This window comes from Marmota marmota, unplaced genomic scaffold (assembly GCF_001458135.2).
Source record: "Marmota marmota marmota unplaced genomic scaffold, marMar, whole genome shotgun sequence".
NCBI classification, from domain to species: domain Eukaryota; kingdom Metazoa; phylum Chordata; class Mammalia; order Rodentia; family Sciuridae; genus Marmota; species Marmota marmota.
Window position 1 is genome coordinate 17,474,712 of NW_026000142.1, and position 16,355 is coordinate 17,491,066.

Genomic DNA, 16,355 nt, shown 5'->3' on the forward strand with positions numbered 1-16,355 from the left:
TAGATTTATATAACCCATTTGGAAAATGTGTCCATCTTTCAACATGCAGCTCAGATTTATGCCTGTCTGTAGAGCTTCCCCTAGGCATAGGTGCACATTTTATATCTTTACATATAAGTTCTAGGAGACTATAATGGCATCTGGCTAAAGCACTGTATTTACATCATCCTAGAATTGTGGGAATTACTCCATTTTTCCATATCTGAAGGAAACAGAATGTCTAAGAAAGGAGGAAAGCAGAGTTACCTGGGAGTACTCTATTTTTAAAAATTAACACATAAATTCTATGCATTCATTATGTCCATGATGTTTTGAAGTATATTTCTTTATGTAGATGTGTGTGTGTGTGTGTGTGTGTGTGTGTAGTGGAATGGCTAAATATAGCTAAATAACATATGCATTACCTCACATTATTATCATTTCTGTGGTGAGATCACTTTACTTATGCTGTCATAACATTTTTCAAAAATACAGCATATTAGTAACAGTAGCCAATATATTGCACAATAGATCTACTGACCTTATTCCTCCTATCTTTTGAGCAACATTGTCTCAACCCCCTACAACAACCACCCCAGTCTCCGGTAGCCATTATATTCTCTACTTCTATGAGAGATCAACTTTTTTTAGATTCCATATATGAGTGAGATCATGCAGTGTTGGTCTTTTTTCATTGTTAAATCAAATACATTTAACATAATTTCCTCCAGATCCATCCAGATTTTCATAAATAAGAGGATTTAATTCCCTTTTGTAAATGGATGTATTCTATTGCATATATAAACCATATTTTCTTTTTTAAGTATATTTTTAGTTATAGTTGGGCACAATACCTTTATTTTATTCATTTATTTTTATGCGGTGCTGAGGATCTAACCCAGCTCCTCACATGTGCTAGGCAAGCGCTCTACCACTGAGCCACAATCCCAGCCCAAGAATCATATTTTCTTTATCTTTTTATTCATTGAATATTAGGTTGATTACTAATCTTGCATATTGTGCTGTAATAAATAAGAGAATGCAAATAGCTTTTCTATAAACTAGTTCCATTTCCTTTGGATATATACCCAATGCTAAGATTACTGCATCATTTTGTAGTCCTGTTTTTAATTTGTTGAGTAACCTTCATAGTGTTTTCTCTGGTGGCTGCACTAAGTCATATTTCCACCAATAGTGTGCAAGAGTTCCCTAATCTCTACATCCTCACCAGAGCTTGTTATCTTTTGTCTTTTTGATAATAGTCTAAAAGAAGTGAAATGATGTCTCACTGTGGTTTTAACTTGCATTTCCCTAATGATTAGTAGTACTGAGCATTTTTAGTATATCTTTTGGCCATATGTATGTCTTCTTTTGAGAACTGTCCATTCAGGCTCTTTGCCCTGATTTCTTTATTTTCTTACTATTGGATCTTTTGAACTCTTTAAATACTTTGGATATCAACTCCTTACAAATAATAATAAGCCCTAATTAATAATGAGCTTAGGATAATAAACCCTGGTTATTGGTTCATTTTTTTCTTACTAATAAGTTGTTTGAGCTCATATGTATTTTGAATATTAAAGCTTTATAAGATGCGTAGTTTGAAAATATTTTCTCCCATTAATTAGGCTGTCTTTTCACTCTATGGATTGTTTCCTTTGTTGTGCAGAATCTTTTTAATTTGATACAATCCCATTTGCTTATTTTTGCTATTGTTTCCTATGCTTTTTGTCCAAAAAAATCATTGACAATTCCAATGTCTTGAAGCATTTGTCTTATGTTTTCTTCTAGTATTTAAATAGTTTCAAGTATTTTTAAGTCTTTAATCCATTTTTAATTGACTTTTGTGCATGATGTGAGATAAAGGTCTAATTTTACTCTTCTGCATGTGGATATCCAGTTTTTCCAATACTATTTATTGAAGAGACTATCATTTCCCATGTGGGTTCGGCACCTTGGTTGAAAATAAATTTTGTTGTAAATGCAGGGATTTATTTCTGGGTCTCTTTTTCATTCCATTGCTCTATGTGTATGTTTTTATGCCAGTATCATGCTGTTTGGGTTGCTAAAGCTTTATAGTATATTTTGAAGTCAGATAGTATGATGTCTCTAGCTTTGTTCTTTTTGCTGAAGATTACATTGGCTATTCAGGGTCTTTTAGGGATACATATAAGTTTTAGAATTGTTTGAGTGCTCTTTAATGAGCAGGATGATCATCTGCCCCAGTTTTCTCAGGACAGTGCTAGTTTATACCTGTTGTACAGGTGACTCTTATTAGCATCCCCTTTCATTCTCAAAAGTTTCCCTCTTTAGCTGATAAATTATGCACACATTCTATTGATGGGTCTATCCCGGGAATTCCTCCTTTTTCCAGTTCCCTTTCTTTCTTCTTTAAAAAAAAATTCTTGTTATTGTTGTCATGGACCTTTATTTTATTATTTATTTATATGGGGGTGCTGAGAATCAAACCCAGTGCCTCACACATGCTAGGAAAGCACTCTACCACTGAGCTACAACCCCAGTACCCAGTTCCCTTTCTTTATTCTGTGATTTTCCTTGGAGTTGGGGGCAAGAAAGCATCTTTTCTCTTCAATATTCCTTAGGCATTCAATAACATAAGACTAATCCAAGAATAATCCCAAACATTTTCTTAAGATAATATAAAAATAAAATTTATGGGGTTATTGGTATGCTTTGAAATAAAAAAGATCTCTGAATGTTTTTTCCAGGAATAAGAAAAGTACAAAATACAGAGGAGAGCAAACATTTTATCTTTTTCTGTTATGAGGGTAAACAGATTCTTCTGATGAAGAAGAAAACTCAGAAGTTATCTATGTTACAACTCAGAAAGGGTCCTGGCAATTCAATTCATAGAATCATCTTTGAGGTAGAAAATACAATGGCTCCATTTTGTCATTAGAAATTCATAGGTTTATCCATTATCTCAAGCTACATCATCCTTTTTTTCCTGTTGATCTCTTCTAGAGTTTGGAGGGTTTTTGTTTCTTTGTTTTTACTTCTCTCTCTTTCTTTACCTTTTTAAGAGGCCCCTTACTCCCAGATCAGAAACACCACACACTAATGCCAATGCCCATTACCAGCACCCCTACTACCACAAAAGAGCAATGAGAAATTACTGAAATGTGTACACTTAGAAATGGTTAAAATGCTAAATTTTATGTCACATGTATTTTCCCACAATAAAAATTAAGGGGGGGAAAAAGAACAATGAGAAAATACTGAAGCAGCAATACAAGAACCAATTGTCAAATAAAAGAGAAAGTGAATCTTTTATCCCCCTGCTCAACTCAAGTCTAGTGGAAGTCACTGATACAGCTGATGTCATTATTATAATTAACTCTGCAACCTGAACGAGTACACATTTTAATCAAATTCTGTCCCAGAGATAGCAAAGTACTTTAGTATTATGAATTCTTGAACTGAGTGGCAGAAACAAAAGTAATGTCTGCTTTCATCTTGTGAAGAAATACACATAAATGAAAATGGTTTGGAATTCTTACCAAAAAAAAAAACTTTTAAAATCATAATTCCTTTTCAAAATCCTATATATGAAACAAACAAGAGCAGGAATAGAAGGAAGAGGAGGAGAAAGAGGACAAAGGAAAATCTTTAGGAAACTTGTTCAAAAATAAAAATGACCATTGTCTGTCTGCTCAAAACCCTCTATAAACCTTAGCTGTTCCAAAATTTTACATCAAGAAGTTCAGCAGACAAACCACGTTCAGCCAGGCACAGGCAGCTGTGTGGAATACAGATGTCACAGATTCCATTAACTCACAGACAGGGCAATGCCACTTAACCCCTGTTGCCTGCTCTGGGTGTGCTCTGGCCCTCCCTGGCCTTTTCACAGCCGTCTCCATCCTTCCTACTGCAAGGAGCTTCTGCCACAGTAAGAGTGATAATCAGTCACAGGAAGGTCCTGTTACTTTACATTAAAATATCAAAGAAGTAAAAGGTTTCTAGCTGTAAGTTTCAACAGAGTTTTAAAACTTACAAAACATTAAAAACAGATAGAAAGTGATATGTATTTGTATACCTTATCATAGTTAACAAACATTGACATTTCTCCACATTAGCTTGAATTTTTCAAAATAAACAAAACATTTCAGTGAAAGAAGACTGATGAGTGCCACCTCCTCATGACCTTCTCCTCTGGGCATGCCAATGTCAATCACTGTGTAGAAGGTAGATTTTGTATCCTTTCTGTCCATGCTTGTGTTATTTTGGTACATGTAGAGATTAATATCTTAATAAGCAACATATGGCTTTAGAATTAATGATAATATGATATACTTATTTTGATATAATCTTAAGATACATTTTATATATTTATTTTGATTTAATATTTAGATAGCATTTTGTAACTTTGTTTCTTTTTATTCATTTATTTGGCTCAAATGCATTCATGTTGATAAATGTGTAACTATTGTCAATTCATTTTAAGTGGATATAGCATACCTTTTTATGACTATATTAGGCATTTATTTGCTTGTGTTTCTGCTGGTGACTGTTTGCCACCCCTCCCCAATTTTTCAAAAAAGTTGTTCTGAGCATCTTAGTGCTTAGCTCCACATGGATATAGGAAAGAGATATTCTATGCTGGCATAGAAAGCAAATAGCAAAATTTAGTGGTGGAAGCATCCATTTGAACTTTCCTAATCATTGCCCATTTTCTGTCCAAGAGAGTTGTACTAATTTATATCAGCACTAATGATATGAAAAGGTCCTCCCTCCTCTCCTGTTTCTACTCTTTAAAAATCATTTATTGTAATATTATCACATTTAAATTTCTGTAGCTCTTCAATAAGATTTGTAATCTGTATGACAAGTTGCTTATCTTACATTTCTATGAAACTTGCCCTGTTAGTTTTAAGCTTTTATTCTTTTTTTTTTTTTTTTTTAACAATTAAGATCAAACTTTTATGCTGGAAATGCCTTCTTGACCTTCAGTCCTTGGCCTACTTTTACAGTCATGCCCCAGTATATTAGTCTGTTTTACATTGCTATAACAAAATATTGAAGATGGGTAATATGCAAAGAGGTATATGTTGCCCAGAGTTTTGGAGGCTGAAAGTCCAAGATGAATTGGGCCCTTTTCTTTGGCTCCTAATGTCGGCCTCATGGTGAATGGCATCCGAATAGGGAGTACATGCGAGAGGGGTCACATGGTGAAACAGGAAGCCAGAGACCAGGAAGGGATCACTCTTGCTCTTTTTATAATAATCCACTCTCATGGGAACTAATTGGATTCTCAGAAGAATACTTTAGTCCCCTTTCGAAAGCAGCACCTGCAATGACCTAATTACATCCTACTAAGCCCCATGTCTTAAAGGTTCCATAACCTTTAAATATCATTACACTGGGGACCAAGCTTCCACCACATGAACCCTTCAGGTTATACCCAAACCATATCCAAATCATAGCACATGCTAGCCTAACTTCCTTCATCATTGGCAAGTCTGTTGCAAATCCACAGCTAAGCCTCCCTCTCATTATCTCCCCTAATTACTCAACAGGACACTTGACCCACTATATCTTTTTCTGTGAACTACAGAGTTAAATTCCCATCATATTGTTCTGAGGACGGTATCAATTCCCATCTTACTCTCAATAGACTATTCTCTTCTACTGGTTAACTTAATGCTGATTGAAGCCTCTAGACTGGCTTGATGGGCACCTCTCACCCAACCATCCCAGAGGGATCATGGTGGTCCTTTTCCAGTAATTCCCCTTTACCCCTGTCTATGGTCTACTTATCTCCCCCCTGGATTCCCTTATATGCACCTTAGTATGGCTGGAGATCCCACTAGTATTCCAGGTTCACACCTCCTCCACCTCTCTCAACAAGTGTGGAGAAGGACAATTGAGGCAGCTATTTTGGTGCAGTAGATGTTTCTTATGTGGGAAAAAGTCAACATCAGCTACAGGAGGCCCAATTAGTCATGGCCAAGGAACTATATTACCAGCTACAATTGAGAACCAATGGTCTTGAGACTCTTGCTGCCTCCCTTGACTGTTGGGGGCCATGATCTTAGACAACACCATTGCTCTCAACTATCTTTTGGCTTCCCAGGAAAGAGTTTGTTCCCTGGTCAATAAATTCTGTAGATGATGGGTAGATGATGTTCATTAGATAGCTCAGGTGCTCTGTGACTTTAAACATACCCAGACCAATATTACTCAGAGCATTACCCACATCCAAGAAATTCCTCTGTCCTTTGATTATTCTTCTGGTTGACTTCCACAGCCTTCAGGACACTTAACTCTCCTTATTTAACTCTCCATGGCCTTCCATTGTTCTTCTTTGCATTCCTTTGGATTTGACTCCTCCTCATCCTCCTTCAGAAGATCTACTTGTTAACATCTGACTGACCATGGGGTTCACTTTCAAGCCTGGCACTCTTTAGATTATTGACCACTACAGTGTCAGGGTACTGAGTGTAGTATAACACAAGAGACTCTAAAATTAATGGTAGACATAAGGCCAATTTAGGCATCTTGCAAGCTGATATTTTGTGCGACTTGCCAGTGTAGTGGAACCTAGACCAGAGCTTTTCAATCCTGACTCTGTAGTTTTCAAGAGACAAGGCCACCTCAGCACAGGTTAGAACAAACTTTTCTCTTACAAGAATAACTTAAACTTCCTTTATGAAACTGGAAACTGATCCAGGCTGAACTGATGTATAAAGAAGGGGTAAAAATTGCCCAGATTAAAAATGATCCTCTTGGTCAGTGGTCATCTGTGTCTGGCCCATGCTATGGCCTGCTGCTGCCATTCAACCCATTCATACATGAATGCTATCAGAAGAAACTGCTGGACATTCATTGATATCTCAGATTCATCTTTGTTGAGTACTGAACCAAAATAGAGAAGTTGCCCCAGGGTAAACTGGTTAACTAGAACCACATGGAACCCCAAACACAGCACATCTTTTTTTTTTTTTTAATTAACTCTCACAGCTACTATTTTAATTTCTAACTCTTTTTATAGTCATCTATTCTTGCTTTATTCTTCCATTTTTTAAACATTATTTTTGTGGGTTTTTTTTTCCTTTCCTCATTTACTGATTTCCGTATTATTTACTTGGAATTTCTTAATTGTCCTATTATATCTTAAAATTTTATTTTTGGATTTATCCTGGGTGGAAGTTGTTTTATTTGGGGGCTTTCACTTTCTGTACTCATCCTTCTTTATCCAGAAGTTTTACAGTTGCCTCCAATCAGTCCTTAGTTCTCAGTCCAGACTGGGTTTCCTTTCCAGCTGGGGTTCCCTTCCTGCCAAGCAACCTAGACACAGGTCTCTGTCTGGGACAGGCTGGGGTGAGGCCCCTTCTGGCTGGGTGGCCAGTTTGTCTGCTTCTCATGAACTGCCGTAGGCTGTGCTTATCCAACTCTTTTTTTTTTTTTTCTTTTACAGCTTCAAGAAAACCATTCTCTAGTTTGGCACTGAATTGATTCTGACCCCAGAATGATTTGGAGCAACTTTATACCACAGGTTCTCACTTTCTCATCTGTGTTCTACTATTTTGTGTCATCACATGTCTTGATCCCAATAGAAAACACTGTATCATCCTAGGTGCAAGATTCTGTAATATACGAACCTCTTTCTCTTTGCTTTGTTCCTCTTCTTTTTCTGTCCCCTCCTCGCCTGGCACCAGATACCTTGACCCTCACTCTAGTGGGCAGGTTGGCTTTCCATTTTTCCCAGAGCTGACATCTTTCTTTCCAATAAACAGAACTGCAGCTAAAATGTTTACTCACAGATATGAATTCCCACAGCTGTCATGCTCCCACTTCCCAGGGCCCCATTTAACTAGGTCTTAGTTATGTCTTGTCTTAACTACCTCAACTAACTGGAGCCAGGGGACTTCCTGAAGACATAGGAAAGGCAAATAAAGTCCTGACTAGGAAATTGGGGTAATAACTTTATTTTTTTTCCTCTCACAAATTTCAGACTGTAAAATTATCTTGGGAAATGAGGCTGATTGTATTTAAATATCACTTTGATTTTCTTTTAAATTATAGCCTCAGATGGAATTAAAATATAAATTCTGCTTTAAAAAAATATTTTTTTCTTCCTTTTCCCTATTTCTTAATGATGCACTTACTAATATCTGGGAGAAATTTGGCTGATGAATTAGTACTTATGTGGGTACAATCTCCTCTCAGCACAGCTTGAGAAAAGCAGGACCAATCACAAGTCTCAATCACTGCAATTGATTTTCTAAAGGGAACACAAAGCAATTAAGAAACCAGGAAAACCATGCATTCTAAGTCTCTGTGTTACAAGAAAAACACTATTATTATCTAACAGAGCCTGTGAAAGGCTTTACACAGTTCATGATATACTTACCCCTACGGTGGTAGTGATTTCTCAAGATTCAATCCATACTAATTATAAAGCTTAAAATGTTGAAATGTCCTCATCTTGGGACATGGAGAGTGTGAAGGAGCTCAACTACAAAGTCGAAGAAAAATAGCTAGTATTTTTTTGTTGTTGTTGTTTATTTTTATACAAATGGGGTAGCAGAAAAGAAGGTGGCCCCACTATGCCAATCACCTGTTTTGCACTCAACTTCTGCACCTACCCAACACCAGCTGTGGTTTTTAAACCCACATACAGTGGAGCTAGAAATAACCATAGAGATCATCTAGTTCTCCAAACTGATCGTGTGTTTGGTGGAACCAAAATGAAGTCTATTAATTAATTTTCAAATCATCTAGGAACTTTTCTAAACATGCAGTTTCCTGTGCTTCCAATCCAGAGTTTGAAATTTTATACAAATACCTCAGGTAAGTCTAGGACAGTTGATATACAGATATTTGAGATTTAAATGACAGCCTTGTTCATTAAAAGGATGAGGAAATGGGCACCAGGGGTATGTCAGAATTACCTGGAAAACTCAAGAATATGCTAATATTCTGAATATTCATAATAAGGTAAGTCAAGACAGGTGGGGCTATGGTGTGGTGAGACTCCCTCAGTCTCTTGGCCATCATGGTCAAGCTTACTCTGTACTCCAGTCTGAGAGAGGCTTCATCTCAATGTGTGTTTTGTGATTGCAAATGCAGGAACAAGGTAGTAGGGCAAACTGAGCATGACTCTTAAAAATCTGAAATGAACAGATCAGATCACTGTGAAAGAGCAATGTCATTGATGGGCTTGGGAGTCAGACAGACTTGTGTTCAGATGAGACCAGGTGTTTTCAGGGTAGTATGGCCACAGACCAGACTTATGTTCAAATGTTCTTGCTGCCTTTATGGACTGTGGGGCTTTGGGTAAATTTCTCAACATAATTGTTGAACTGTAAAATAGATATAATAGTGACTATTTCTAATAGTTGTTATGAGGATAATTGTGACCATTCACATTTATTATTGTTGCCAAACAAGGTAAAAAAAAAATAAGCCCATAATGGGAGAAAAATTAAGCTTTGTGAAAGGGACACCTCCTCATTACATCTACATTCTTGTTCTGCCTCTGGGTCACTCTTCAATCTGTTAGAAGCTTTTTCCTTTCATCACCTTCTTTCTCCTACATCCTATCCTTCCCACAAGTTCGGGAGATAGTTTGGTGCTTGGAGAGACAGAAATTGTAAAATATGCTCCATGCCCTTTAGTTATTTGCCATTTGGAGGGGGAGGTAAACGTAACAGCCAAATGGAATGCATACCATATCGAAAGGTGATGTAGCCACCATGCGGTGAGACCTGGAGGAATCATTCTCAGTTCACATCACAGCCTGAAACTTCCCAAGAAGGACAGGGCAAATGGAGAGAGCATTCTAGCAGGAAGACACACATGAGCAAAAGCAGAAGGTAGAAATAGTTGTGGGCATGCTAGGAACTGCAAATGCTAACATGGAAACTTGAGCATGGGGGTTTGAGGGAAGTTGTTAGAATGAATAACAAAACCTCAAATATCCATTAGTGTATACATGCTTCCTGTAGATATTTTTTCCTCTGATGGTGAAAGAAAGTCATCAAATAAGTTTAACCAGAGATACAATAGGACCAGGTTGGCATTTTGAAAGTAATACTCTGGCAGGAGACTTTGAAGGGGAGAGTGTGCAATGTGATGCATGAAAAAAAGAGATGCAGAAATCCTCCAGGAGGGCAGGGCCAATAGGAAGGAAGAGTAGGGAGCATATGGGGCAGAGAGGAGATTTAGGAGGATTCAGAAGCAGGAGATAAAGCATGATCTGAGTGATGGGACTAATGGATGATGGGAGTGACACATAGGTTTCAGGCCTGAGAACAGGGTGAAGGGAAGCAGCTGTCTCTGGAACACAGAAAGGAGGAGCAACTGCAGGTTAAGGGCCAGTGGGATTGTGAATGGTTGGGGGAATGGAGGAGCTGGTGAGAGATGAGTCTATTCACCTGTCAATTACACATTCACAGCACAAATTATTTTTTTAATCATTTGGCAAGTGTTTATATATCGCCTTATTTTCTCATTAATGTTTGTGATTGTATATGTCGACTTTTCAGCAATTCTACAAGGTACTTAAAGGCAGAAATATTAATTTAAATTTTTGCTTATATCACACCGCTAAACTGACCCAACAGTTGGAGATCAAAGTTTATGTAAAATATTCATGATATTAAAAAATATCAAATTTGGATATCCTGGTTTTGTTCATCTGTCACATCATTATTAGCATGATGTTTTTCCTGGGTTTTTCCCCACATCATTTCCATGTTCTTTAGTGTCTAAAATGTCCACTTCCTTTAAGTTTATAGCATAATGTCCTTTGTCTTAAATCCATACATTTTAAATGAACATTTAAAACAATCTTAGTTGTTCTAGTAACATATGTAATTGTTCAATTTGGCACTTTAAAAGCTCTTTATGATTTCCTGTAATTTCCCCCCTTCCTCCCCTTTCACTTAGTCTTTTTTATAGTTCTCTCCCACTCATTTTCATTTTCTTTAACAGCCCTCCTAACCTCCCTCCTTCCCCTGCTAGTAGATCCTTTGTCCCTTTAAGGTTTATATTTCCTTATAATCATTATATTTCGCTCATCTATCAATTTTTTTTTTAATTTAGCACTAAGACTCATTATATGCCAATCGAAAGTCACAATGCCTCAAGTGACCACATCATGAAGGAGATTCAGGCAGCACAGATTCGGGGCAGAAATGGAGCTGGCCCTCTCAGCCAAGTCCACACTCCTGGCTCCTGCTGTCTCAGGCACTGTTGCCCTTCCATGTCCCCTCTCTCATTCTTGAATTCTTCTCTCTTTAAGTCTTTCTAGGTTATAAAATATTTTCTACAGAAAGCCAGAAGAAGTACCTGAGAAAAAAACAGAAATCTTTCCTGAATTTTACAACCCATCAACTAGAGAATACTGCTTGTCTTTTCCTTGTAGCAAGGAGTCCTAATTAGTAGATAAACTGAATGGAGTGAGGCATAACTAGAAGACAGGCACTCTACAAATACAATATGTCATTCAATTTTCTCCTTACTTCTCATCTTTTTGTTTCAGGAATAGAAATATAGAGAAAAACCAAGCTCTGGAAAAATAAGTAATAAAATAGTACTAAAATTTACAAAATGATAGAAATAGTCATAGAAGATCACAGTTGTGTAGGGAACCTCATTATAACTATGGCATGTAACTGAGACTGGTTTTTACAACTTATTGTGAAATACTTAAGGACTTTCCTTTCCAAAATGAGAAAGTTCAGTGTAAATATTTCATTTAAATAAACAAATAGGAGTTATATTATAAGCTTGTTTACTGATCATTAACTACTAATAGGGGAAGAACTGGGTACTTTTATCTTTAGGTGACAATTATAAAATATTTGTGGTGCATCAGTATAAATAAATAAGGAAACAAAAGTTCTTTAGGAAAGGTAAATCCATGCCAGTGCAATAGGAATGCCCTTGTTACTACCATGGAAGCTGAAAAGACACACATATTCAGTTGTAATTAAGATTGCTGGCTCTGGTCAGACAGATGTTGATTGAAAACTTCTGCATAGCCAACTTACATGATTTTGTCTCTTTTTCTAATTAGCACATTTTGGATCATAATAATAATACAGAATTCATAAAGATTAAATTTGTGCTTCTATTTGACTTATGTCCACAAGCTCCTGGGGTGAAACATGTTCTCCTTTGCCAGAAAATATCATTCCCATGAAAACACCGAAAAACACAGTCCCAAGGTCCCTGCCAGCTAGAGAAATTAGTATACTAGCCCAATAGCACAGGTATGAAGTTAAGTGGTATCATATCTTGATGCACCGACATGCCCGGCTTGTATAGCTGGGACTCTGGGACAATGAGCAGTTGTCACATTTCTGAGTAGTCCCTTGCTTCAGTTTTCAAAGATCTCTCTCCAGTGATTAGAGTCACTACAATGCTCTAGCTTAAAGACTTTGATTGGCATCATGTCAATTGAGGAAGTGGCTAAGATAGATCTCCTGCTGTTCTGCCTGTCAGGAACTCTATGATAAAGAGAACTACCTGAGTTGCTGATAAATGATTAAAAAACCACTGAGAGTAAATCTTCAAAAACAAAATATATAGAAAAGTCTAAAACAAAATCACTGTTAATCCATGACTTCTGAGTTCTGACAAAACCCAAGTTTAAAACCATTTTCTATAGCATCTTGATGGCCTTTACTGAGGCCTTCCAATGTGAAATAAGAATGATAGCACATAGGTAATCACTTGTTGGTTTTCAGTGAAGGGTAAATAAGACAATTTGGGCAACTTGGTTGTCAGAATGTCTGAACAGAAGTGTGCTCTTTTGCAAAGCCAGTCCTTTCTCCTTCCTTTTCAACATTACCTTGAAAATCTTCCCAGGGTCTCTACTAATGACACACTTTTGACAGGAGGTGGAATTAAGGTAGGAGAACCATCTATAAAAATTACTCAATGGCCAGTAAGTAGGAAAATAAAAATATCAGTCAATAATTCATTGTTCATTGGTTCTGTATTATGTAGATTTATCGTGGGTTTGAAAGACAATCTTGGCTTTTGCTTTGTTCAAATTCTTCATGTTACAATGTCTCTACAAACAGATTTCTCTAGTTAGTAACCTAAAAGTTAATAGTAAATTGATTTGCATCCAAGTCAAAGTAAACCTCTACTTAAATTTCATACGTTTAAAAGGTCCAAATACCCTGGAAAAGATGTACTGCTTTCATTGTAGGAAAGAGTTAAAATGATATTCTTTAAGTTTAAATAGCAGCTGATTGAATGATTAAATATGTATTTAAAGTGGCCAAAAAATGAAATCATATTATCATACTGGGAAAAACTCCTATTAACATCCACTGAGTTTTAACAAATGAGTTGATTAGAAGGAAAGAAAAGAGGAGCATGTTCACAAATGCATCTTAATGCTCCTGGGTTTGCACAGACCTAATGTATTTTTGCCATAGCATCTTGGAACAAAGAAATCACTGGCTGCATTTCTTAGCAATGGTGTACTTTCCAGCTAACAAATCATACATTCAAACCATTGCTTTTTATTTATTTACTTGTTCTCTGTTTCAATGAATTTACATTTATTTTTTTTTTAAAATTATGGGTGATAGAGTGTCATGTGTTCATATGTCAAAGGAGAAGCACAGTTAATGTGCCATCATGATCTAAATTTGCCTTGATTATTTAATTTCCTGTGTTCTCTGCCGAGCAAAGACCTTATGCCTGGACTAATGCAGAAATATTCAACTATAGCAGGGGGCCAGGTATGAACCAAGATGTAATCATGATAGGATTCATGATTCATTCATTTCCCCAGGTCTGGGGAAAACCATGGGACCCTGGTGGGGTGGAATAGAAAGGGAAGGCATCATGCCTATTAGATGGAATATCAAGTTCTCTGTGGAGTGAAGGTGGAATTCAGACTATAGCCCTGGGTTGGTGCCTCTGTTTTGCCATATGCTGTGGCTGCCAGTATACACTGGGACCTATTCTCAGGAAAAGGGATCTCCCCTTGGGGTGCTGCAGCTGGTAGGTTGTCTCCTTTCAGGCAACCTCCCACTGTGAAGCAGGGGCTAGTCCCTTTGCTAGCATTGCAGGTGGAATAGACCTTAGCAGAGTCTAAAAGATCTTTCTATAACTTCACAAGGATTTCCCTTAGAGATTCCCAGATAGGTGCCAAAGACTTCTGACAGAGGTAGGAGGGCCCATGGTATTACAATTAATATGATTGTATTTTGTTAACCTTGAATAAGGCTTGCTAGAGAAGAACATCAGCAATGTTCTCTTCCACTAAGAGAAGTGAATGTGCATCGTGGCATGGTGGGAATTGCCCCAGCTGTGGAGTCAACCACTGGGAAGCCCAAGATGCTGCATTTACTGAGAGCCAGAAGCTGCTTCAAGTAAGTTCTTGATGAACATTTACCATATGATCCTCACAGTAAGCCTGCCATCATTCCAACTTACATATGATAAAACAAAACAGAAGAACAGAGAAACCATGGAACTTATTCCTGTCACACAGCATGCAAGTGCTAAATCTGGGACCTGAAGCAAAGATGCTGGCTCCAAAGCCTGTTTTATTGCCACCAGGTGACACTTGTGGCTGGCATAGAGAAGGTGCTCACTCACTAAGTTTTTTTTTTTTTTTATTCAAATCACTTCACCATGAGATTAAAATGCATTGAGTTTATTATTCTGGACTTAGTACACTGATTATTTTCTAAAGCAAACAGAAAAATGCTTCCAAGAGCAGTAATAATGAAATAAAATCCAAAATTACCATAACACGATACAATGATTTATTAAAGTTTCTGATTAGACAAGGAAAATTACTTCATGCTTTCACTATCTCCTTATGCCACAAGGAAACTAAATTTCCAGGATGTTCTATGACCTGCACCAAGCTACAGAACTGAACTCTGAGATTCCCCATTATTCCTCTCGCTCTCTACTCCAGTGTCACATTGCTGGGATATTTCCTGGGGGTGGGTAACTTGAACCAGGAGATCTCAAGGGTTGAACTTCATCTGTTTTTCTTGTCATCTAGTTGACAGAGAAAAATTCCAATTGACTGGGATATTCAATGACTCTGGTTAATCATACTGAGAATCAACTAACATTAACCATTAAAAAGGAGGAAAATGACCAAACACAATGAAAAACCATCCTGACTTCAAGCATAAAGTATCACCACTCATTCCGCTCTGTGCCAAGCAAATAAGCAACAGGAATAAAGGACAATTAATATAAATCAGGAAACCCACCAGTAGTCTCCAGGTTTACCTACCTTAGCGTGGAGGACGAGAGGAAGCGGGAGTAAAACCAGCACACTGAACACCACAAGGAGAAATTGTCGATAAGCCAAAATATAACTGAGGAGTTTCATTGTCTGGAGCAGGTGGGTTGGAAAGCATCTTCCTCAAATTAAGGCAGGTGTTAAATAACCAACCTGGATTAATATTTTTCCAGCACACCACCTTCATTCACTGCCCTAGTCAGACTAACATTAGTTAAAATTAAATCTCCTTTTTATTGTTTTACTATCACAATTAAAATAGAGAGATAAGCCCAATAGCGTTTGCAAGAAATCAAAAGGAATACTGTGTTTCCCTTTCTTTCTTCGTACAAGTTAACTCTAGAATGAGAAGCCCAGGGAAGGCAGAATGGTGAAGTTGGCTGCCTTTGCCCACACTGCATCCCGTCCCCTCTGCCCTTTTGATGTCTCAATGTCTCCTAACAGGAGTTATCACTGCACTGTGGTGGTGTATGAGCCCGTCTCCACAGGAGTCTCCAGTGTCCTTTCTAAGAAAGTCTATTATCTATTTCTGAATTGAAATGGCAACTCCAGTAGTAAGTATCTCAGTGTATGCCAGTGGAAAAAGGAGAGTTTTGGGTGTTGAGGAATTTTCCAGGTGCTTTGCAGATTGTGTACTGAGGCAGCCTTCTGCAAAAATAATGGCAGAATCATACACTACTGTGTATCTACGTGAAGATGAAGGGGACAGCCTTGGGAGGAGAGAGAAAGGAGGGTGGGTAGGATTGGGGTGCAAATGATGAAAGCCTGTTATATGCATTTACAAATATGACACAATGAAGCCTCCTCATCTATATAATTAATACAAAATAATAAACAAATTGATGGCAAATTTCCTCTCTAGGTTGAATGCAAAGTTCTGTGTATCTCTTAGAGCCTATTGTCATTCTGATAGGAAACCAAAAGTAACCATAAAATCTTATACAAGCTTTCTGCTTTTAGACCTTCATAGGCTTGAATTGTTACACACTGCTGATGTTGACCTTGTAATTATCAGGAAATCTGCACAGAGAAGAGGCGCTAGGATTATCCAAGGTGTATATTGTGTGTGTATGCAAATATACACACACTAACATTAGTTAAAATGTGAGCATGT

General features: G+C 37.3%; 1 protein-coding gene across 1 annotated transcript in view; it reads right to left on the reverse strand.

Annotated features, from left to right (window-relative positions):
• The window catches only part of Slc13a1 (solute carrier family 13 member 1), a 92,472-nt gene extending 77,089 nt beyond the window's left edge, over positions 1 to 15,383 (reverse strand). The window contains exon 1 of the mRNA XM_048786047.1: positions 15,233 to 15,383. Coding sequence (XP_048642004.1) covers positions 15,233 to 15,331 — 99 coding nt within the window. The 5' untranslated portion in view covers positions 15,332 to 15,383. The remainder of the gene's footprint in view (positions 1 to 15,232) is intronic.
• Between the last annotated feature and the right edge of the window lie 972 nt (positions 15,384 to 16,355).